Here is an 18557-nt window from a genome sequence, read left to right on the forward strand (position 1 = left end):
ATTCCTGTCCTTTTCAGTATAACATTGAAATTAGTATATTCTAGATGTGTGCATCTACAATATGGAGTTAAAATCGAGTTGGACTTAAAATAGGTTTCTGATGACTACTGTTAAAGGTTATACCCAGACCATACAAACAGATAGACAACATAATGCCACTTATATCATAGTTGATCCACTAAAACAAAGATGATAGCGCCCTCTACATCTCTATGTGAAAATAATGAAAACACAAACATTTGCTAAATCTGAATTACAATTAAAGAGGGTGAATTATGAAAAATACCCTCTTACACAAAATCTCACTTTTTGTACACACTTTCCTCTTTCCCTTTCTCCCTCACAATGAACAGTAAGTCCCAGTTAAATTCCTTGCAGTGCTAAGTCATAGGTGTACTGTCGGGTTTCACACCCTTTATGGAAGGGAGGGAGATGCCTCTTTTCCATCAATTCCAATAGGTGTAGTTTAGTTTTTGCTTCTGCTGTGTCAGACAATACAGTTTGATACCCTGGACATCTGAGTTGCCACAGTCCAAGTGTGGGACAAGCTTCTCTACAGACAGGTACTGTTTGTGTTGCTCTTATTAAACGTTAAAATAAAACTGGAGTACAGGACTAAGGACAGGACAGAAACAGAAGAGAGAGAGTAGAGAGGGGTTATCTAAACTGCACTGAATGACATGTCACAGACAAAGAGAATATGATGTACTCACTGGGAGACATAGAAAAAAACATGAAGAGCTTGTTAAATAACAGAGTAGGGACTTACCTGGTGAGGATGCTCTTTGAGCTGAAGTTTGGAATCAAAAGGAAAGTTTATGATAAATATGCTGATCTCTGAGTAGGGAGAGGAGGGAGGAGTTACAGAAATCCCCAATGATCTAGACCACCCCCTTAGCACCAGCCCCACCCCTTCTCAGAGTCATGAGATATTCACACCTCAGGCAATCAACTTCCTCCTGTGAGGGTGATGGTGACAATGAGGTTGATGAAGGTTCTGAGAAATGATTCTGAGAAATCCTTTAGATTTCTTTTTTTTTTGGGAGGGTGTGTATCTATGGCCTTTGTCTGTACAGAGTATAAAAGGCAGGATCTCACCTGGGAGACACAACATCACCTTAAGCATCCAACCAATTTCAAGACTCCAGACTTCGGCATCGCAATAAGTCTTACTTGAGAACACGGAGGACAAAGTGAAAAGGGAGGAGAAACTGACTGAAGCCAAAACAGACAGAAAAAAATTATCACACTTAAAACATCAACAATAGATACTGCAGATCAACATGCTCTCTAAAGTAAAGGTAAGCATCTATTGTTCAAATCCATTGTTGATTGCATAATGTGTTTTATTTATATTTATATCAAGTCCTTACAAAAACAGAGTTAATGTACAACAAGGGTTTCTATTGTATTGCCTGTGAACTTCAGTCTAGGTTTCAGTTTCTTAATGATGGATAAGTAGTTGTAGTAATTGTGTTTATAAGCCGGGTGTTGATTTGAGGAGTTTTTCTCGTACACCTGGTATGACTACAGTCTTATCCTCTGTCTCTATTTCTGACATCTGTTTGCTCTGCTGAAACACATTGTTGAGTTGTGTCAACAGCAGTAAATGCTTAGTCACAATTATGTCAAATGAAACAAATAAACAGGTAAAAAACAGGTGTTATTTATTATTATTAATAAACAACTCTTGAGTATTATTGGGCCTAATCTTACAAGAACCCCCCCCCAAAAAAGCATCATGTCAGCATTTTTGAAGGGGGCAGAAGGTCACTTTTCTCATCTTCCCTGTTTTGATTAATCTCTTACTCTAAGCACAAAGAGACATGTGAAAAATATTAAAAACTATGTTCAATCAGTATTGTGATGTTCTTTATCAGCTTACTCTCTCATTCTGTCTTTCTATCCGTCTCTCTCACACTTTCTCTCTCACACTTTCTCTCTCGGCTCTTTGTCACTTGTTCTCTCTTTTTCAGAGAACCGTCAGGCCAGTGTACTCTATGAGAGGACTCCACAAGTCAGCCCTGGACGGTAAACTGTATTCTCTCCCCTGCTTTTCCCCAGTGTGATAGAATGAGTGACTGTCACTGTTTGCTTCAAATGAATTTAAGTCTTTCTTCTAGACTCAGCTGTAAGGAAGCTGTGCTTTGACAGTCAATATTAGTCTAATCTTTACATACATCAATGTTGGTTCTGCACCTCAACTTTGACTTGAGACAAGTAAATGTGCTGAGTATGTTTTAAACATTCCTCGCGACTATGCTCACTCTCCTATGTTAAACAGCTGTCAAATGAGTGCTCCAGGCATTTGATATAACCTATGCTTTGCGTGTGTCGCATTGTCCAGAAATGCATACAAAAAAAGCAATAGTGAGACTATCTTAAAACTAACAGCATCAATTCTAATTCACTAGTTATTCTTATGTTTACACTCCCTTCCCCTTTTTCCCTTTCCTCTTCAGTGATGGAGCACTCAGCCCCAGAGGAAACAGTGACAGCCAGCTTTGGGAGATTCATCCAGGGAGTGCAGAACCATCAACTTTCCTCCACCCTCCTCCATCGCAGTAAAAGGATGGTGCTGGACAGTATCGGAGTGGGAATCCTGGGAAGCACAACTGACGTGTTCCAGTTGGCCCTTAAACACTGCCAGGTGAGGTGACAGACAGACAGATCAATCTATCAATCCGTGGTTGATCGGTGACAGAATGGTTTGAGCTGGAACCAAAGACTTCATTTAATTGGTACTGCACATTTTTGATCTTCTGTCTTCCCTCTCTTCCCTCAGCACATGTACGCCCCTGATAATGTCAGCTCTGTGTACGGACGCAGAGGCACCAGACTTTCACCCACATTAGCAGCTTTTGTCAATGGAGTGGCAGTGAGTAGAAACAAAAAATAACTACGTTTTTTAAAACAACAAAAACATGTTAGTTTTTTTGTTGTGGTAAATTAGGGTTTATGGAAAAAGCCTTAAAAGATTAAACAATTCCAATGATCACTGCAACCATACGGCAGATGTGACAGTAAATCTTTTTGTACACATTTTAAATGGTTTGAGTGCCGACCAAACCACCACCATGTCCGAAAATGTCACAAACATAAATTGATACAAGATTGATGCCCCAAATACATTTCATAATCTTTAAGTATAACATACAGCAACTTCAGGAGGTATACCTCATATTCCAATATGTCTACACAGTCAAAGTGCCTATATATTTAGAACAAACATGACTCCACATCATACGGGAATGTCTTCTTTGTCTGTCTGTACATGTGCATCCCCTTAAAAAAGGTAAGTCATATTATCACTTTTTAAACCCAGTTTCATTCAAACTCTGTCAGTCTAGCCTGTTATGCTAGAGGCAGACATTGTTCATCAAATCCTCCACCAGCATACACACCCAGGCAAAAAAAAGTATAATTCTCCAGAAACATCACAGTAAGAGCATACCATCTGCTGGTTGGTGATGACAGATTAGGAAACTTCCCTCACCAACACCAGTCCCTGCACATTTTTCTCTGGTATTGCTGGCTTAAGCAACATCAATAGGGTGATTAATTGCACTGTCAAATTGTTCTGTTTTTGTGGCATACCTGGCTAAGGTGGTGTTAATGACAGGTGATTAATTGTGTGCATGGTTAGAAGATTCAAGATCAATTACTGGAGTGGGTAGAAGCGTTAATGATGAGCTATGTGATGACTCCTGTGACACTTCGTTCCAGTCTTCATACTTTGAAGCTTTCAAACGAAAGCGTTCCCCATGATGTTTACAATTATGACGCCAAATCGATACCCACCGTTTATAACCGCAAACACAATGTTTCCTCCTGTCTGTCTCAAGGCTCACTCTATGGACTTTGACGACACCTGGCATCCTGCCACCCACCCCTCAGGTGCTGTACTTCCTGCTCTGATGGCAATCAGCGACATGCTCCCCAAAGGCAGCAAGCCTAGTGGACTGGATTTCCTGGTGGCCTTTAACATAGGGATTGAGATTCAGGGACGCTTGATGAGGTTCTCCCGCGAGGCACATAACATCCCTAAGAGGTGAGTGAGTGTCTTCATCCAAAACCCTTATTGCAAAAATATTCTTTCACCCAAGGACCTATAAGACTCAGTTTAATCTGCATTATGGAAGTCAGTCAAGTGTCATAAATGTTCTGAGAAACCTAACAAGTACTGAGTGTCCAGCCAAGACAACATATATTTGCCTGTGCTGAGCAGTGCATTGGAGTCTAGACAGGAAGGTTTGTGTAGTGTCCCTGTTGGTCTTGCGTGGAGTCTTTAACTAGCGTTAATATGGGGTAAAGACTATATGTGTTTGTGTGATATCCCTACGCCCACAAACAAACTATATATGACACTTAACTAAACGTATTTGCATGCACTGGGAGAGGCTGTATGCATCACCCCATCAGATTTGCCTCCAGAAATGTCACTGTGTTTACACACAGTCAATTGACCATCATAACCCTCTCTCCATTTATTTGGTTTATGAAAATAAACCACAGTGAAAATCTGTTATTTCCTTTCCATGCCCCTAAAATAATCTTCCTTGTGCATTTATGCACAGTGCCTTTATAGCAGAGCAAGATGTTAATTTTGTACAGTGGGCACCTGTATTCACAAAGATGAATGACTGACATGCTGACACACCAAGGAAAAACCTTTCCAAACCTGCAAAATAGTCTTAGTTTTAGAATTGGTAGCTCCATAATATGACCTAACTTCTATCTCTCTCTTTCTGCTCCTCTTTCACCATCTCGCCACCACATCCAGGTTTCATCCCCCCAGTGTGGTGGGCACCATGGGCAGTGCTGCTGCCTGTGCCCGCCTTCTGGCTCTGGAGCGCACACAGTGTAGCCACGCTCTTGCCATTGCCGCATCTCTGTCAGGCGCTCCAATGGCTAATGCTGCCACCCAGTCCAAACCATTCCACATTGGCAACGCTGCACGGCTGGGCCTGGAGGCTGCCCTCTTGGCCTCCAGGGGCCTTGAGGCCAGTCCGCAAGTCCTAGATGCCATCCCTGGAGTTGCTGGCTTTAGCGCCTTCTATGAAGACTATGTCCCCCAACCTTTAATCTCCCCAGAGGAGGAAAAATATCACACCTTCTTGCTGGAGGAACAGGATATAGCGTTCAAACGTTTCCCTGCCCACCTTGGGATGCACTGGGTTGCCGATGCTGCGGCCTCGGTCCACAAAATGCTCATGGGCGTGGGATCAGGCCCTATGGCCCCTGGCATGGTTCAAGACATCTTACTCAAGGTCCCCCGCTCCAAATACATAAACAGGCCCTTCCCAGACTCTGAGCACCAGGCACGTCACTCCTTCCAGTTTAATGCCTGTAGCGCCCTGCTAGATGGGGAGGTGACTGTACAATCCTTCTCACCTTCTGCTCTCCACCGCCCGGAACTGAGCGACCTTCTAGGCAGAGTCCGCGTAGAGCATCCCCACGATAACCCTGCCAACTTTGATCTTATGTATGCTGAGGTCCAGGTAACCCTAGTGGGAGGGGATGTGCTGAAGGGGCGGTGTGACACCTTTTATGGTCACTGGCGCAATCCACTGACGAATGAGAGCCTTAAAAGAAAGTTCCGGAACAACGCAGGGGCGGTGCTTTCTGAAGAGGAGGTGGAGCATCTCATTGAAACAGTGGATGATCTGGAGAGGCTGGGGGACTGCACTCCTCTACTCTGTCATATGCTGTAAGACTGGCCTAGGACTAGAGTTAGGGCAAATGCCAGTGCCAGGGTTATAGGGGATAGACACAGCTACAGTGGTAGAGCAATTGACTGGCATATCAAAAGGTTGGAGGTTGGAGGAGCATCTGCTACATGAATACTTAAATTACATTAAAGAGTGCAACAGAGCTTGGTGATGGTTGTGGTACAGCATATGTAGCCGTCCACCTCTTTTTAAGCTTACTAGGGGAACTTTCCTTATCGCATATTAAACGTCAGATTTCATGTACAATAAACTGTAGCATTATACTGTATATATACTATATATCACAATATTCTTGCTCTGGATAAGAGCGTCTGCTAAATGACTAAATGTAAATTTTTGTTTTTTATGACTGCAGGCATACTCCATATGTGAGTGGTGGGAAATCTGTAACATTAATATGACTTTGATATCTATGTTTGGTCTTGTGTTTTGTATAAGTTCTAATAAATATTTGAAATTGTTTTAAATATTTTGTTTGATTTTCTTTTAGAATTGTGGGCCGAACACCTTCCTATTTGTATGTTCATTCACAGGTTAACCACCAAAACTACAAAAACGATAGTTTGTAGATAATATAAATAAAGTCTTTCCATGGAGGCTACATTATAATTTTATGACTTTCTATGACTGAGGTTTAGACAGCACAAACCCAGTCATTATATTTTTGCCTTTTAAAAAGCACACAATATTTTGGCACATTAGGCTGCTAACCACATTGTAAATACCTCACCAAAGACAAAATATTACATACCTATATCTATCAGGAAGTTAAGTTACACAACAGTAAAATACTTCATTGGGGGCCAGCCAGCAAAGCCATTGAGTTTCTGACTTTTTTTATTACTAAGCAGTGCCCGTCTACAAACGCGTGCACATTTATTTCTCCCGAGGTCCATGGCTTGATTGTTTAACTTACTTATGCAACCGTGTACTTGATTTTTTTTTATTAGGTACAATCGGATTCCTTGAATCAAACCAATTTCAACGCTTTTGAGTCATTACCTCAATTTCCACTTTATTGGATTGGTCCGCCATGTTGGGTTTTAAGAAACATCCCCTGGGGGGTGCTGCAACAAGCAAAAATGTCATTTGGTTAATAACTGTTCAAGTATTTTGCATACAAATATATATTCTTTAGCATGCGAATACCTTGGTAAATATCAAAGCTGAGACAGACTTCATTGAGATGTCTACCATATTTGCCTTAATCAAAATAAATTAAAATACCAACATATTTTATCCAACCTTCACCAAACCCAGCACAGATCATCTTCAGAATAAGCCATCACAAAAGTTCTCGGATGCATTTTTGCTTTTCATTAACATTCATCCATTACAACCAAATCAAAGGCAAACTACCCCAAACAGGATGTGAGCTCATGTCTGTTCTTTGGTCTTTGGTCAAAAGACAAAACTTCCTATCAGTGCTTATGGCCATGCTTTTGACATGATCAGATCAAGTTGCCATGGCGAATCTGCTCTGCTGAACTGCTTGCCCCCTTCATTGATGCTTGCAGCTGTATTTTACCACTTGTTTTTGCACTCTACAGTATGTAACTTTCATTGCTATAACATCCAATAGATTAACTGTATGTAATATCAGTGCATCACTTAGTTCAAAGTTTCTGAATGTTATTATTAGCCTTCTTTTTTATTTTACACAATTGTAACAAACATTGATAATTTCCTGGAGACGGATGGAATTGATTTTTCTTACTATAAATCCAAATAATTCTACAGTAAGCAAACATTTCATTACCCTGACTAATTAACACATCATGTGTTGTCTAACAATCTACTTAATGTGCAGGGTAACACAATCTGTTGTGAATTATTGTGAATGTTGAGAAATATTATTATTACAGTTAGCTGGTGAACCGCATACTGTCTGTGTGTTTTTCTTAATCAATCAACATCACAGGGTAACACACAACATAACTGGTTTATTAAGACTGTGAAAAAAACTCTAACAGTAATCCAAAATACACACTGTGGATGTATCAACGTCTCTCCCCCATTTTGCACTCAACAAGTGTCAAAGGGGAGCTGGTGGGTTGGATGATTGAAGACAACACAACGTGTACAGCCAATCTAATAGGTAACCCAGAGGACTACTGCTATAAAAACTAAAACAAGATTAAATATGAACTTGCTACGGCAGACTTGTCTTTAACCTTCGATGGACTTGTTGCCAAGTTCAGAGGAAAATGTCCAGAGACATAAAAAGGGGAGGGATCAGGGTCAATGTTGTAAAGAGTACAATATTAAACTGTTGTGGGAGGGGGTGGGGTGATGGGAAGAGATGGTGAAACATTTCCTTCTTCCTTGCTGTCCCTTCTGTCCGAGTGGAAATATTTTTAAAGTCAATGTGTGACTATAAATCTAGACAGGAGGAAATGGGGGCACTTTCCGAACAGAATGAGTTTGGTCACAAGCTAGTGTGTCAGCCCTACCCCTTGTTGGGGAAAAACTAACACTGTAACAGGCCAGCACTACTATACCACACCATGTTGGAACAGTTGTATCAACAAAGAGGTGCCCTGTGCAGCTTTAAGCTCATATTAATAAAGCAGTTAAAGAGCCTTTTATGAATGTTGGGAGAACAAACAGTGCTTTGCTGGGGTACAGGCAATGTTGGAAGATCCTCATACCTCCTTAAATCTCTTTATACCCAGCCTTCACCTCCATCCATCCATCTCTTCATGACTAGGCTTGGATGGCCTGGCCTGTTAGTCTAATTTCCTGATTTCCATCAATTCCCTGAATATTTTAATTGTAAAACAATACTGATAATCACAATTCCTTCAGTGGTAGGTAGCAACACAATCTGAAGGCTGTTGTGCTGAGCCCCTCCCTCATCTTGTTTTTTCACAATAACACTGCTGCATCCAGATCTTCGTTTTAATAGTGTGGGAGTTTCCTGGTAGTTTAAACTCAAGTATTTTACAGTATACAATGACAAAGCACAAAACAAAGCTTTGGATTGTGTGCATGTGCTTTGTCTTTCTGCATTTGAAGCTGAACCTATGACGTTTTATTTTCTGGGTCAACCATCATCAACCATCAGTCATTACTTATGATCTTCTCTGACATCATTGGCATTAGGAATAAAGTTCATATTGTTCATGGAACATCTTCCTTCCCACTGCACAACAAAACATTAATGAAAGTGTGGCTAATTGTGGGGAACAAGGAACAAGGAACACTGCCTAGCTGGATGACTGTTTCACTGTAACTGTTGTCTCATCACAATGTTTGACCAGTTGCTGTAGTTATTATTAACCTACCAATAATTTATTAATGGCTTCAAGGCTATATTCATGGTTCTGTGAACGCTGAATCTTGAAACAGTGGCAACACAGAACACGTTTACAGACAAGGAGCAATGAATGATATACAAACACTTTGTGTTTGTTCAGCCTGGAAGCTCACATTCCAATGTTACACACACACGTTGCATTCCATGTGTCTTTTCATAACCTAGAAGGCTTCTATTGGCTTCTATCTCTTTTCACCAAGCTCTTCAAGTGTTCAAGTACATATAATATTTGTATGCTACATTTTCATTGGCACAAGAGAGAACACACATTTTAAGATCATTTGTCACAATAGGTTCAACACAAACTGTCATTGAAAAGGTAAACACACGACAACATTTTTTTAAGGCTGACAAGGAATGTGGAACATTTATCTTTAATACAAGTGTATGTCAGTTGATCATCATATATTAGACACAACTAACACATTTAAGCTGTACTGTTCTTTGAGTAACAACGTTGGCAGAAACTGAAGTGTCATGTTATATTCCAAAAATGCTTTTGGGACATAGTGATGACACTTAATAGTGTTTAAAGTAGGGCAAAAAAGCTGAAAAACAATGATTGAGTGAAGACTGCAAACATTTTATGTTTTGCAGTTGTTGCAAATAATTTAAGAAAGAAAGAAAATATATAGCTACACACTATACAGTCTGAGAGGCACCTTCACAATGCTGAACTGAGGATACTGGAAACGACAAAAACTGGAAACAACGAAACCATTTACTGTCAGAAAACTACATCAGTGACAGTCTAGTACACCGGTTCCTTTGGAACTTGTACATAGTTGGAGACCTCAATGAGGTTGTGATGTGGGTCTCGGAAATAAAGGGAGGTAATGGCCCCTACTGCCCCACTCCTCTCCACCGGTCCCTACTCTACTGACACACCACAGGTCACAGGCCTCCTGGGTGAACAACCTTTACACACAATGTAGGTATACATGATGTTATAGTCACAAATCAGCAACCTGAAGGTGTTTAGCCACAATGGTCAGGGGTGTTTTGGTGATGAGACACAGGTCAGCTGACCCAGAAGTGGGACACTTGGCCTTGGGTTCAAACTCCTTGCCCACCTCATGTAGGTTGAACTTCTGCTGCCCAAAACCTAAAGCCTTACGATTACCCTGGAAGAAGTACACAAATATTGCCATCTAGTAAGTGTGAGAAAGTCAGAATGTCAATCATTTAAAAGGCTCAAGGTGGCTATTCTACAAATATTAATCGAATCCTACCACCTAGACTGTGAGAAATAAAGGCAGATTGCCAATAATTCAAAGGCTCACTGAGGCTGTTCTCTAACAAATACCAATCTTATATTGCCATCTTGTGGACATTATAGGTTGTTTTTACTATTCTTTAGATTTGTGGAAGTGAGGGAGATGTAGTATATTACCCACCTTACCGAATTGCAAATGGTAAAATGTTTTTTTTGTTGACATTTTATTTATTGTCAATGTCACACAATGTCAACAATTCGTTTTAAGGTAACTTTGGAAAAAAGAAAAGTTTCTCTTTTTTCTTTTTTTTTTATTATAAAGGACCGCTTTATAAAAAATGCATGAGATCATCACAGGTTAAAACATAACATGAAACTCAATGCTGACATTTTTTATTTATTTAATCAATCAAATATTTATCTTCTGAGAGAGTGTAAAATCAGACCCTCTGGGATAAACATTAATCAGACAAAATTAAATGAGTCAGGTAGGCAGTGACTCCTCCCCCACTCTCTCTTTCCAGAACTACCAGTCTCTCTCCAGTACCAATGTATCTCCACATGTCCCCAGCATCTCTGTTCCTCTTCTTCAGTACTTCAAACATGTGACTGAGGTGGTCTCTGAGCTGAGAGAGAAACTAGAGGAGCTGATCCAGAGAGAGTGGTCCAACATCTCCACCACAGGTGAGCTGGTTAAACACAGCAGGTCTGGAGGAACAGCACATTAAGCATCATGGACCCAGATATCATGTCTGGCTTAATAAATATGACACAGTTATAACACACTAAGACTCAACACTAAGAATAGAGACCTATAACATGAGCACATGTTTGTACTAACTTGACTCTGATAATAAAGACTATGTGTGTCTGTGCTTGTCGTGTGTCTCTGTGTCTGTGGGGGGGATGAAGTGTTTGTGCATGCGTGTATGTATATATATAAATATGTGTGTGTGTTTGTGTCTGTGTGTGTGTGTGTGTCTAGATCCAGAACAACAGCAGCTTTAACATGGGGACACATGAATGGACGTGTTATTATCTCTGATCTGGTCTCTTCTCTGCTCCCAGATTCCTGTCAGCTCACTCTGGACCCAAACACAGCACATGCACACCTCTCTCTGTCTGAGGAGAACAGGAAGGTGACAGAGCAGTACCAGCAGCAGCCATATCCTGACCATCCAGAGAGGTTCACCGTGTTCAGTCAGGTGCTATGTAGAGAGGCTCTGTCTGGATGCTATTACTGGGAGGTGGAGTGGAGAGGTGACTATGTTTACATAGCAGTCTTATATAAATGCATAAGCAGAACAGACGAGAACTCTTACTTTGGTTTCAATGACAAGTCCTGGATGTTACACTGCTGTAGTGGTGGTAACAGGGAGCAGAGGAGTCAGGTGGCTGAGCGGTGAGGGAGTCAGGCTAGTAATCCGAAGGTTGCCAGTTCGATTCCCGGTCATGCCAACTGACGTTGTGTCCTTGGGCAAGGCACTTCACCCTACTTGCCTCGGGGGAATGTCCCTGTACTTACTGTAAGTCGCTCTGGATAAGAGCGTCTGCTAAATGACTAAATGTAAATGTAAATGTAACAGGTTCATACATAACAGAGTTAAAACTGCAGTATCAGGCCCTCAGTCCTCCAGAGTAGGAGTGTACCTGGATCACAAGGCAGGTACTCTATCCTTCTACGGTGTTGTCTCTGACACAGTGACCCTCCTCCACAGAGTCCAGACCACCTTCACACAGACACTCTACCCTGGGATTTGGCTTTACTATGATAACCGTGCAGAGATTATGAAGCTGTGGTAGAGGGTCTTGTAGAGGAGTGATACCTTCATACCATCATACAGAACCCTGTTTCTGGTTTAGTTGGTTTATACTCATTGTTATTTTGTTCTATAATTACAGCTGTAAATTATTATATTGTGATTGTATGTGACTGCTGTTTATGTGATCAGTTCATAGTTGTCTCTTTGCTACTTGGTGGACCTGAACAGCTGAATAAAGACGTGTGAAGCTGAAAGACCATCTCTCATTATTTAGACTGTTGAAGAAGGATTTGTGTTTCTGACTCCTATTCATCTACAGCCTCGCTCCCTGTCTCCATCCCTCCCTTTCTCTCCTGTTCTCCTTTTCTCACTCTTTTTTTATTCCTCTTCATCACTCCTTCTTTCTCTCTCAATGCAATGTTGCACATTCACCACCAGAGGGCAGCGCAATAACACAGGTCATTTGGATTGATTTCACTCTGGAAACACAATATCTGGACCCTCCCAGCCCTCATCCCTCTCACTCCTTACCTTCATCCCTCTCCTCCCTCTTGACTTCTTGCCCTCACTTCATCTGTTGGTCTTGCAAGGTGCAGACCACAGATTACTGAACACAATTACGTAGTAAGAATGGAGACAAAAGTAAACACTGCTTTGATTGGATGGGGAAACACAGATATTCAGAGTACTGAATTAGTAGAGCTTTTGCAGTGCTCTGCATCTATGTTTTTGGTCTTTGTTTGGTCAAGTTTGCTTTATTTACCAACAGGTCTGGACGACGCAGTCAACCTGGCCCTCCAATTCACGCTACAGCACCTGGACTCCCCAGCATCCTACGCCAGGACCCTGTTTGTGGACTTCAGCTCTGCCTTCAACACCATCATCCCCTCCCTGCTTCAGGACAAGCTCTCCCAGCTGAACGTGCCCGACTCCACTTGCAGGTGGACCACAGACTTCCTGTCTGACAGGAAGCAGTGCGTTAAGCTGGAAACATAAGTCTCTGACTCCCGGTCCATCAGCACCGGATCTCCTCAGGGCTGCGTCCTTTCCACTCTGCTCTTCTCCCTGTACACCAACAGCTGCACCTCCAGTCATCCACGTACACCACCCTCATTGGGCTCATCTCTGGTGAAGATGAGTCTGACTACAGGTGGGAAGTTGACAACCTGGTGACCTGGTGTAGCTAGAACAACTTAGAGCTCAATGCTCTTAAGACAGTGGAGATGGTTGTGGACTTCAGAAAGAATACAGTGAAGCTAATGGTGGTTAATTAGCTGGCCACAGTAAATAACGTCACTTACGTCACAAACCCACGCTCGATTACCTCAGAGCCATAGAAAAAGATTTGTCTTATGTCTGAACCCGCCACCCGCCCGCCCTTCCGTCCCAAAAGTGAAGAGGAATGTGGGCCATCAGATTAATAAGGTGACATGAGACAAATCTAATAAGGTGAGGTGTACTTATTAACCCTTGTGCTGCCTTCGGGTCATTGTGACCCATCGTCGTGTTGTGACAACTTTTCATAATACAAAAATAAAGTGAAACATTTTCTTTTATTCCTCGCGCTGTCCTCGGGTCGATGTGACCCTCAGCAGTGTCTGCGTTGTCTATTACGACACCGCCACCCTCGCGCTGTCCTGGGGTTGTTGTGACCCACCACCGTGTCGCAACGATTTTTTACATACTGGACTTATTTTAAATGAAAAAAAAATATATATATTTTTTTTAAATCAATAAAAAAGTGGGTAGGGGGATTATTTTTTGGTAGGATATTTGTGACTCAGCGTCGGGTTAAGTCTTCATCTACTGCGTTTGAGGTGATGAGGATGTTTGTTGGTTGAAGAACAGTTAACCTTGGGTTGAATAGCTGTCCCTGGGGGTTAACTACAAAATAAATAATTTGTGTTTTTGCCCTTGATGCTTAGAGGAGCATGAAAGTTTGGGAGTCATTTGCATGTGGGAGCGTGAAGAACAGTTTTTGTAAGCAATTGAAAATGAAATCCCAGCTGCTCCTGCAAATAGTCAGATTACTTTATTCGGGTTATGATATAGCATGAGGTAATGGTGTACAAGTGGCCAGATGTTAACACTGATAGTGCTTGTATTTAGTTTCACATGAACTAATTGCTGCAATGTAAATGTAGGCAAAACTGTCATAAGAAAATGCTAATCCTAGATGTTCAGATTTCCATTTTTCACTGGTTCTCCCATTTCCACTTGCATTTCACAACGGCTATACACTTCTTTAGACCTTGGTGGGACTGTGAGGCCAAGTTCTTGAAAATGACCATCAAAACACCTCATCCAACATCATTCCTGATTATCTTCAATTACACCACAGATGTTTCAATATTTTCTCACCACCAAAATGATGACCACAAGTCATTAATTTCCCATAGTCTTAAAAAAAGAAATGCACAGCTGTTGCAGTGATTTACTCTTCCTCAAGGAAATGATTCAAACATTTGTGAGAAGCACCACATGGCAGGCTGCAAGGTTTACTAAGAGACTTGTAACATGTCCTCTAATTTATAATAAATTGCTGTCATGTTTTCCACAGATATGTGGTCATTGTGTAAAGGAGAATAATTGGATGCTTATCATTGAGAAAGGGGTTGAAATAAACGCACACTTATAATCCATTGTAAGAACACAATATGTTCATTTTGAACACATCTAAACTTCAACAGTGTATCAAAGATGTTCAAGCATGGAAAGTTAGGTAACAGTTAGTCTTAAAAATAAAAAATGTTTTCACCATTACACCATCACATCTTTCAGAACAGCCTTAAAAACCTCATGCTCCATTTTAGGCTGGACGGAACAGTTTAGCCTTGATGGCGTAAAAGGTAAGTTGTGATTTATAAACATGGCGTCAATTATTTTTCAACAAATAATATTGTTTGCATCATCAAAGTTTTTGATCCACCTCATTAATGTGCACAATTCAGCACAAATGGCCATTATTTAGAAATGCAGGCCTAGCCAATGTACCGCAAAAGTCGGAGCTTGGACTTTTTTTCTTCCAGTAAATTAAAATGTAAATTTTAAGTATTTGCATATTCAAAAACAATTTTTTTAATTACATCTCCATCAGAGCATTCTCATGTAGCCTACTTTTGATCTGAACTCACTGTCTGCAATTTAGATATCACACAATTTGTTTTCATTGCTCGTTTTAGTAGAGAAGACTTACTGTTCTGTTTTGTGTCACTGTGTGCGTACCAAGCATGTTAAAAATAAAGAAAATCGTCTGAGGTCAGACACTGTAGCCATGTATCATGTTCCAGTTTAAGGAACCCTGGAAAGGTTTAAACAAAAACTGATTAGCAAGTCTGTTCTGAAGGGTCAAGCAATCAGTTCAGATATATTGAAAACTTGTGGAGACGTCTTGTGAGAAAGCACTCTTCAAATCTGGAAGAACGGGAGCACTTTGCTCTGGGGATCAAAATGCCAGTAGAAAGGTGCATGAATCTCACCCATCCCTGGATACAGGAAGTTCTTGGTTGCAGTTAGTTTTGGCTAAAGGCTGTCAATCATTTTGTCAATGTAGGCCTACATTTAGGAAAAACTTGCAAGGATTCTTAAACTTGCATGTTAAATAGCAAAAGCCTACCTACAATACAGTAAAAACTTTGAAGGTACATAAGAATGGTTCATTAAGAATCATTAAATGCATGAAGTGTTAGCAGGATTGGTTATTGCAAAAGTGTAAGGAAGCACGGTATAGGGAAGGTTTCAGGAGGATGTTGTGAAGAGGCAGAAGATAGTTGTTTTTACCAAAATGAGATCATTTGCATTCACACACGCAAGGAAAGGCTAACCTTCTTAATACCAAGTTTCCCTTCTTGAGGCCTGCCGCTAAACCGTAATGAAGTGTAACTAACTACACATAGCAGTTATTTTACATTTTAATCATTTAGCAGACGCTCTTATCCAGAGCGACTTACAGTAAGTACAGGGACATTCTCCCCGAGGCAAGTAGGGTGAAGTGCCTTGCCCAAGGACACGTCATTTGGCACAGCCGGGAATCTAACCAACAACCTTCTGATTAATAGCCCGACTCTGTAACCGCTCAGCCATCTGACCCCCAGTTCCTATGTAACTATAAATGTGGGTACGAGGCAATAACATGGTAGTTAACATTAATGGAAAGTGGTGCCCAATTTCTTTTAATGTTCTGATTTTAAAGGGTACAAGACCTTGGTCAAGTAGGATTACCAGCTAAGGACAGCGGCCACCTGTGTGGTCCACCGACATGACCATCGTCTCTGAAAATACCCCCTGCAGTGTTCAGGACCTTAACCCCCACCCCCCTCCCCTCCAGCAGGTGTGTAAGTTACTGGTGTACCTCCCACCTACTAACCCCCCCACCCCCCCTCCCCTGTCTGACCAGGAATTCTCCTGCCCAAAACCGTCATCGGCATGTTTGTGTTTGAACCCTGGAATGCTGACTGGACAGGTTGTTTGTTGGTGAAGAGTGTTTGAGGGGCATTCCTCCATCGACTGAGCTCATTTAATGGAGCTGTCCCGTAGTATAGCCTACAGTGAGTGAGTGTTAATGTGTCATTATTATCAGAATCATTATCACTTCTATAACAAAGGGAAGTACACTGCGTGTGTGTCGGGGTAAGTCTGGTTTGGTGGAAATTAACATCTTCAAATAAACCATTAATAATACATGTTTTGAACCCAGTAGTAATCTGGCCAGCAGGCCAAACTTTTAAAAATACACAGCTGGCAGTGTCTGGATTGAGATATAAACTGTACTGTGTGTGTGTGTGTTTGTGTGTGTGTTTGTGTGTGTGTGAGAGAGAGAGACAGAGAGCAAGAGGGGTGGGGGTAAGTGTTAACATGTAGATTTATCAGGCTGACCTCTCCCTTGCACGAGGCACATAGAGCGCACCAGTGGATGTAACGGATCTGCCTGTGTTCACAAATGTCTGTTTGTGTGTGCATCTTGCCAGCTTCCTTAGGTGTTCACATCGAGTGTCAGCTTGAGTAGCTGCTTCTCTCCTCTGTGATAATAGAGCTATCAGGTGACTGCTTTTGTGTTTGAGCTTGTCAGTGTGCTTTTAATCTGGCAGTAAGTGTCACCGCCGGCTCTAGTGCACCAGGTAATCTCTACTTTGTGAACGAATGAGTGAGAGCGGTAGTAGCTTCGCACGTGTTTGTGTATTTGTGGGTTCATCCGAACAGTGAGAGCTGTGTGATGTTACCAGTGGAGGTGGAGATGCTTTGGAAGGGGAGGTTGAGTATTCGCTCTCCCAGTCCCCACCCCCCATCCTGGGGCTCTTGACTAGCAGCTGGCCCCGTCTTTGCCTCCCTGGAGGTCTCTGATCTCCATGTGACCCACCCACCCAGGGGGGGGGCCCTCTCCCCAGGCTAGCTACACTATCCGCCAGACACGCCACCAGTTATTATTTTTGTCTTGAATTATAGTTGGATTCATGACCAAATGTTTTCTTTGGCATGTTTCATTATTGATGTCTCGTGTCATGTTCCAGTGGGAATGTCTAAATTTCAACTTTTTATTCTTGCACTTAAATGTTTTTCTTTTTCATTTGTCATAATTTATGACAACTTTTATCTTGTCTTTAGGCTTCAACTTCAGGAAAGCAATTTACATGATGTTTAGAAGAAAAAAAGAGCCTGAATTAGCCCCATGTCATATCCTATAAATAAACCAATTCAAACACTAACGTCTGCCCCTCGGATTAGGGATAAGAACATGGTTTACAAAGACCTTATTGTTCCAGAGTTTTCCTCATTCCTTCCTTCAAGCATTCCCCTTAAATGCATATTTTGTCTAGGAAAGAGAGTTTGAGGGCAAGCACGAGGGGTTGTGTGTGCATGTGTGCGTGTGCAAACGTGCTTGTGTGTATGCTGAAGTTGAGTGTTCGTGGGTGGGTGGGGCATGTCAGGCAACTTAAATCAAAGATCTCAACAGAGTCTAACGTTGTTGTCAATTTTGAATGAACGGAAGGAGTTCACTCGAAAGAACGAATGAAGGAAAGAAAGAAAGAAAGAAAGAGGGAGTGGAGAAAAAGATGACATCAACGTTGCGGTCCCATCCATGTTCCTTCCCTGGGTGCACAGAGGAAATACGGATGTTAGGGGCTTTCACGTCTCTCTCTCAAGACAAAGAGACGCATTTAAAGAGGGAAAGAAGGAAATCCTAAGGAAAGAGTAGTGTTCAGTGGAAGTTCTCTCCCTGAGTTGAGCTGTGGAGTCCATGTCCGCAAGGTTCAGGAGTGTCTTGTGTTTTCTATTATGCCCCCCCCCCCAGAGAGAGAGTAAGGGGTGGGCGGGGAAAACTGATTATTGCATCTCTCTCTCTCTCGTGTGTGTTCACCCGTTGCATGCAGAAGTCACGGGGACTGGGAGGACATGGTGTTGGAGAGAGGCGCAATCTAATCGCTCCCCCATGAGAGAGAGGGAGGAGAAGAGAGTCCGAGCTCGGGCCAACGAATACGGGGGGGGGAGGGCCTGACGTCAGCGGGTCAAAACAGCTGCCCCCTTCTCCC

General features: G+C 41.9%; 2 protein-coding genes across 2 annotated transcripts; both read left to right on the top strand.

Moving 5' to 3' along the window:
* Positions 1-1197: 1197 nt before the first annotated feature.
* irg1l (immunoresponsive gene 1, like) lies at positions 1198-5909 on the top strand. The gene is made up of 6 exons (XM_067244686.1): positions 1198-1301; positions 1977-2031; positions 2463-2650; positions 2786-2878; positions 3846-4051; positions 4784-5909. The coding sequence occupies exons 1-6, from the start codon at positions 1284-1286 to the stop codon at positions 5712-5714; spliced, it is 1491 nt and encodes a 496-aa protein (XP_067100787.1). The 5' UTR covers positions 1198-1283; the 3' UTR covers positions 5715-5909.
* A 4837-nt stretch (positions 5910-10746) lies between these two features.
* On the top strand, positions 10747-12237 carry LOC136950626 (stonustoxin subunit beta-like). The gene is made up of 3 exons (XM_067245070.1): positions 10747-10949; positions 11298-11645; positions 11854-12237. Exons 1-3 carry the CDS (start codon positions 10747-10749, stop codon positions 12068-12070), a joined length of 768 nt encoding a protein of 255 aa, XP_067101171.1. The 3' UTR covers positions 12071-12237.
* Positions 12238-18557: the final 6320 nt, after the last annotated feature.

Source organism: Osmerus mordax, chromosome 1 (genome assembly GCF_038355195.1).
Source record: "Osmerus mordax isolate fOsmMor3 chromosome 1, fOsmMor3.pri, whole genome shotgun sequence".
Classification (NCBI taxonomy): domain Eukaryota; kingdom Metazoa; phylum Chordata; class Actinopteri; order Osmeriformes; family Osmeridae; genus Osmerus; species Osmerus mordax.

What these genes read in the sequence shown, in the direction of transcription:
- irg1l (XM_067244686.1), top strand. An exon ending in CTTTTGTCAATGGAGTGGCA is followed by an intron (nt 2,879 to 3,845) that starts GTGAGTAGAAAC and finishes GTCTGTCTCAAG; the next exon opens with GCTCACTCTATGGACTTTGA. An exon ending in GCACATAACATCCCTAAGAG is followed by an intron (nt 4,052 to 4,783) that starts GTGAGTGAGTGT and finishes CACCACATCCAG; the next exon opens with GTTTCATCCCCCCAGTGTGG.
- LOC136950626 (XM_067245070.1), top strand. Translation starts at nt 10,747, where the DNA reads ATGAGTCAGGTAGGCAGTGACTCCTCCCCCACTCTCTCTTTCCAGAAC. An exon ending in TGGTCCAACATCTCCACCAC is followed by an intron (nt 10,950 to 11,297) that starts AGGTGAGCTGGT and finishes CATGAATGGACG; the next exon opens with TGTTATTATCTCTGATCTGG. An exon ending in TGTAGTGGTGGTAACAGGGA is followed by an intron (nt 11,646 to 11,853) that starts GCAGAGGAGTCA and finishes TAAATGTAACAG; the next exon opens with GTTCATACATAACAGAGTTA.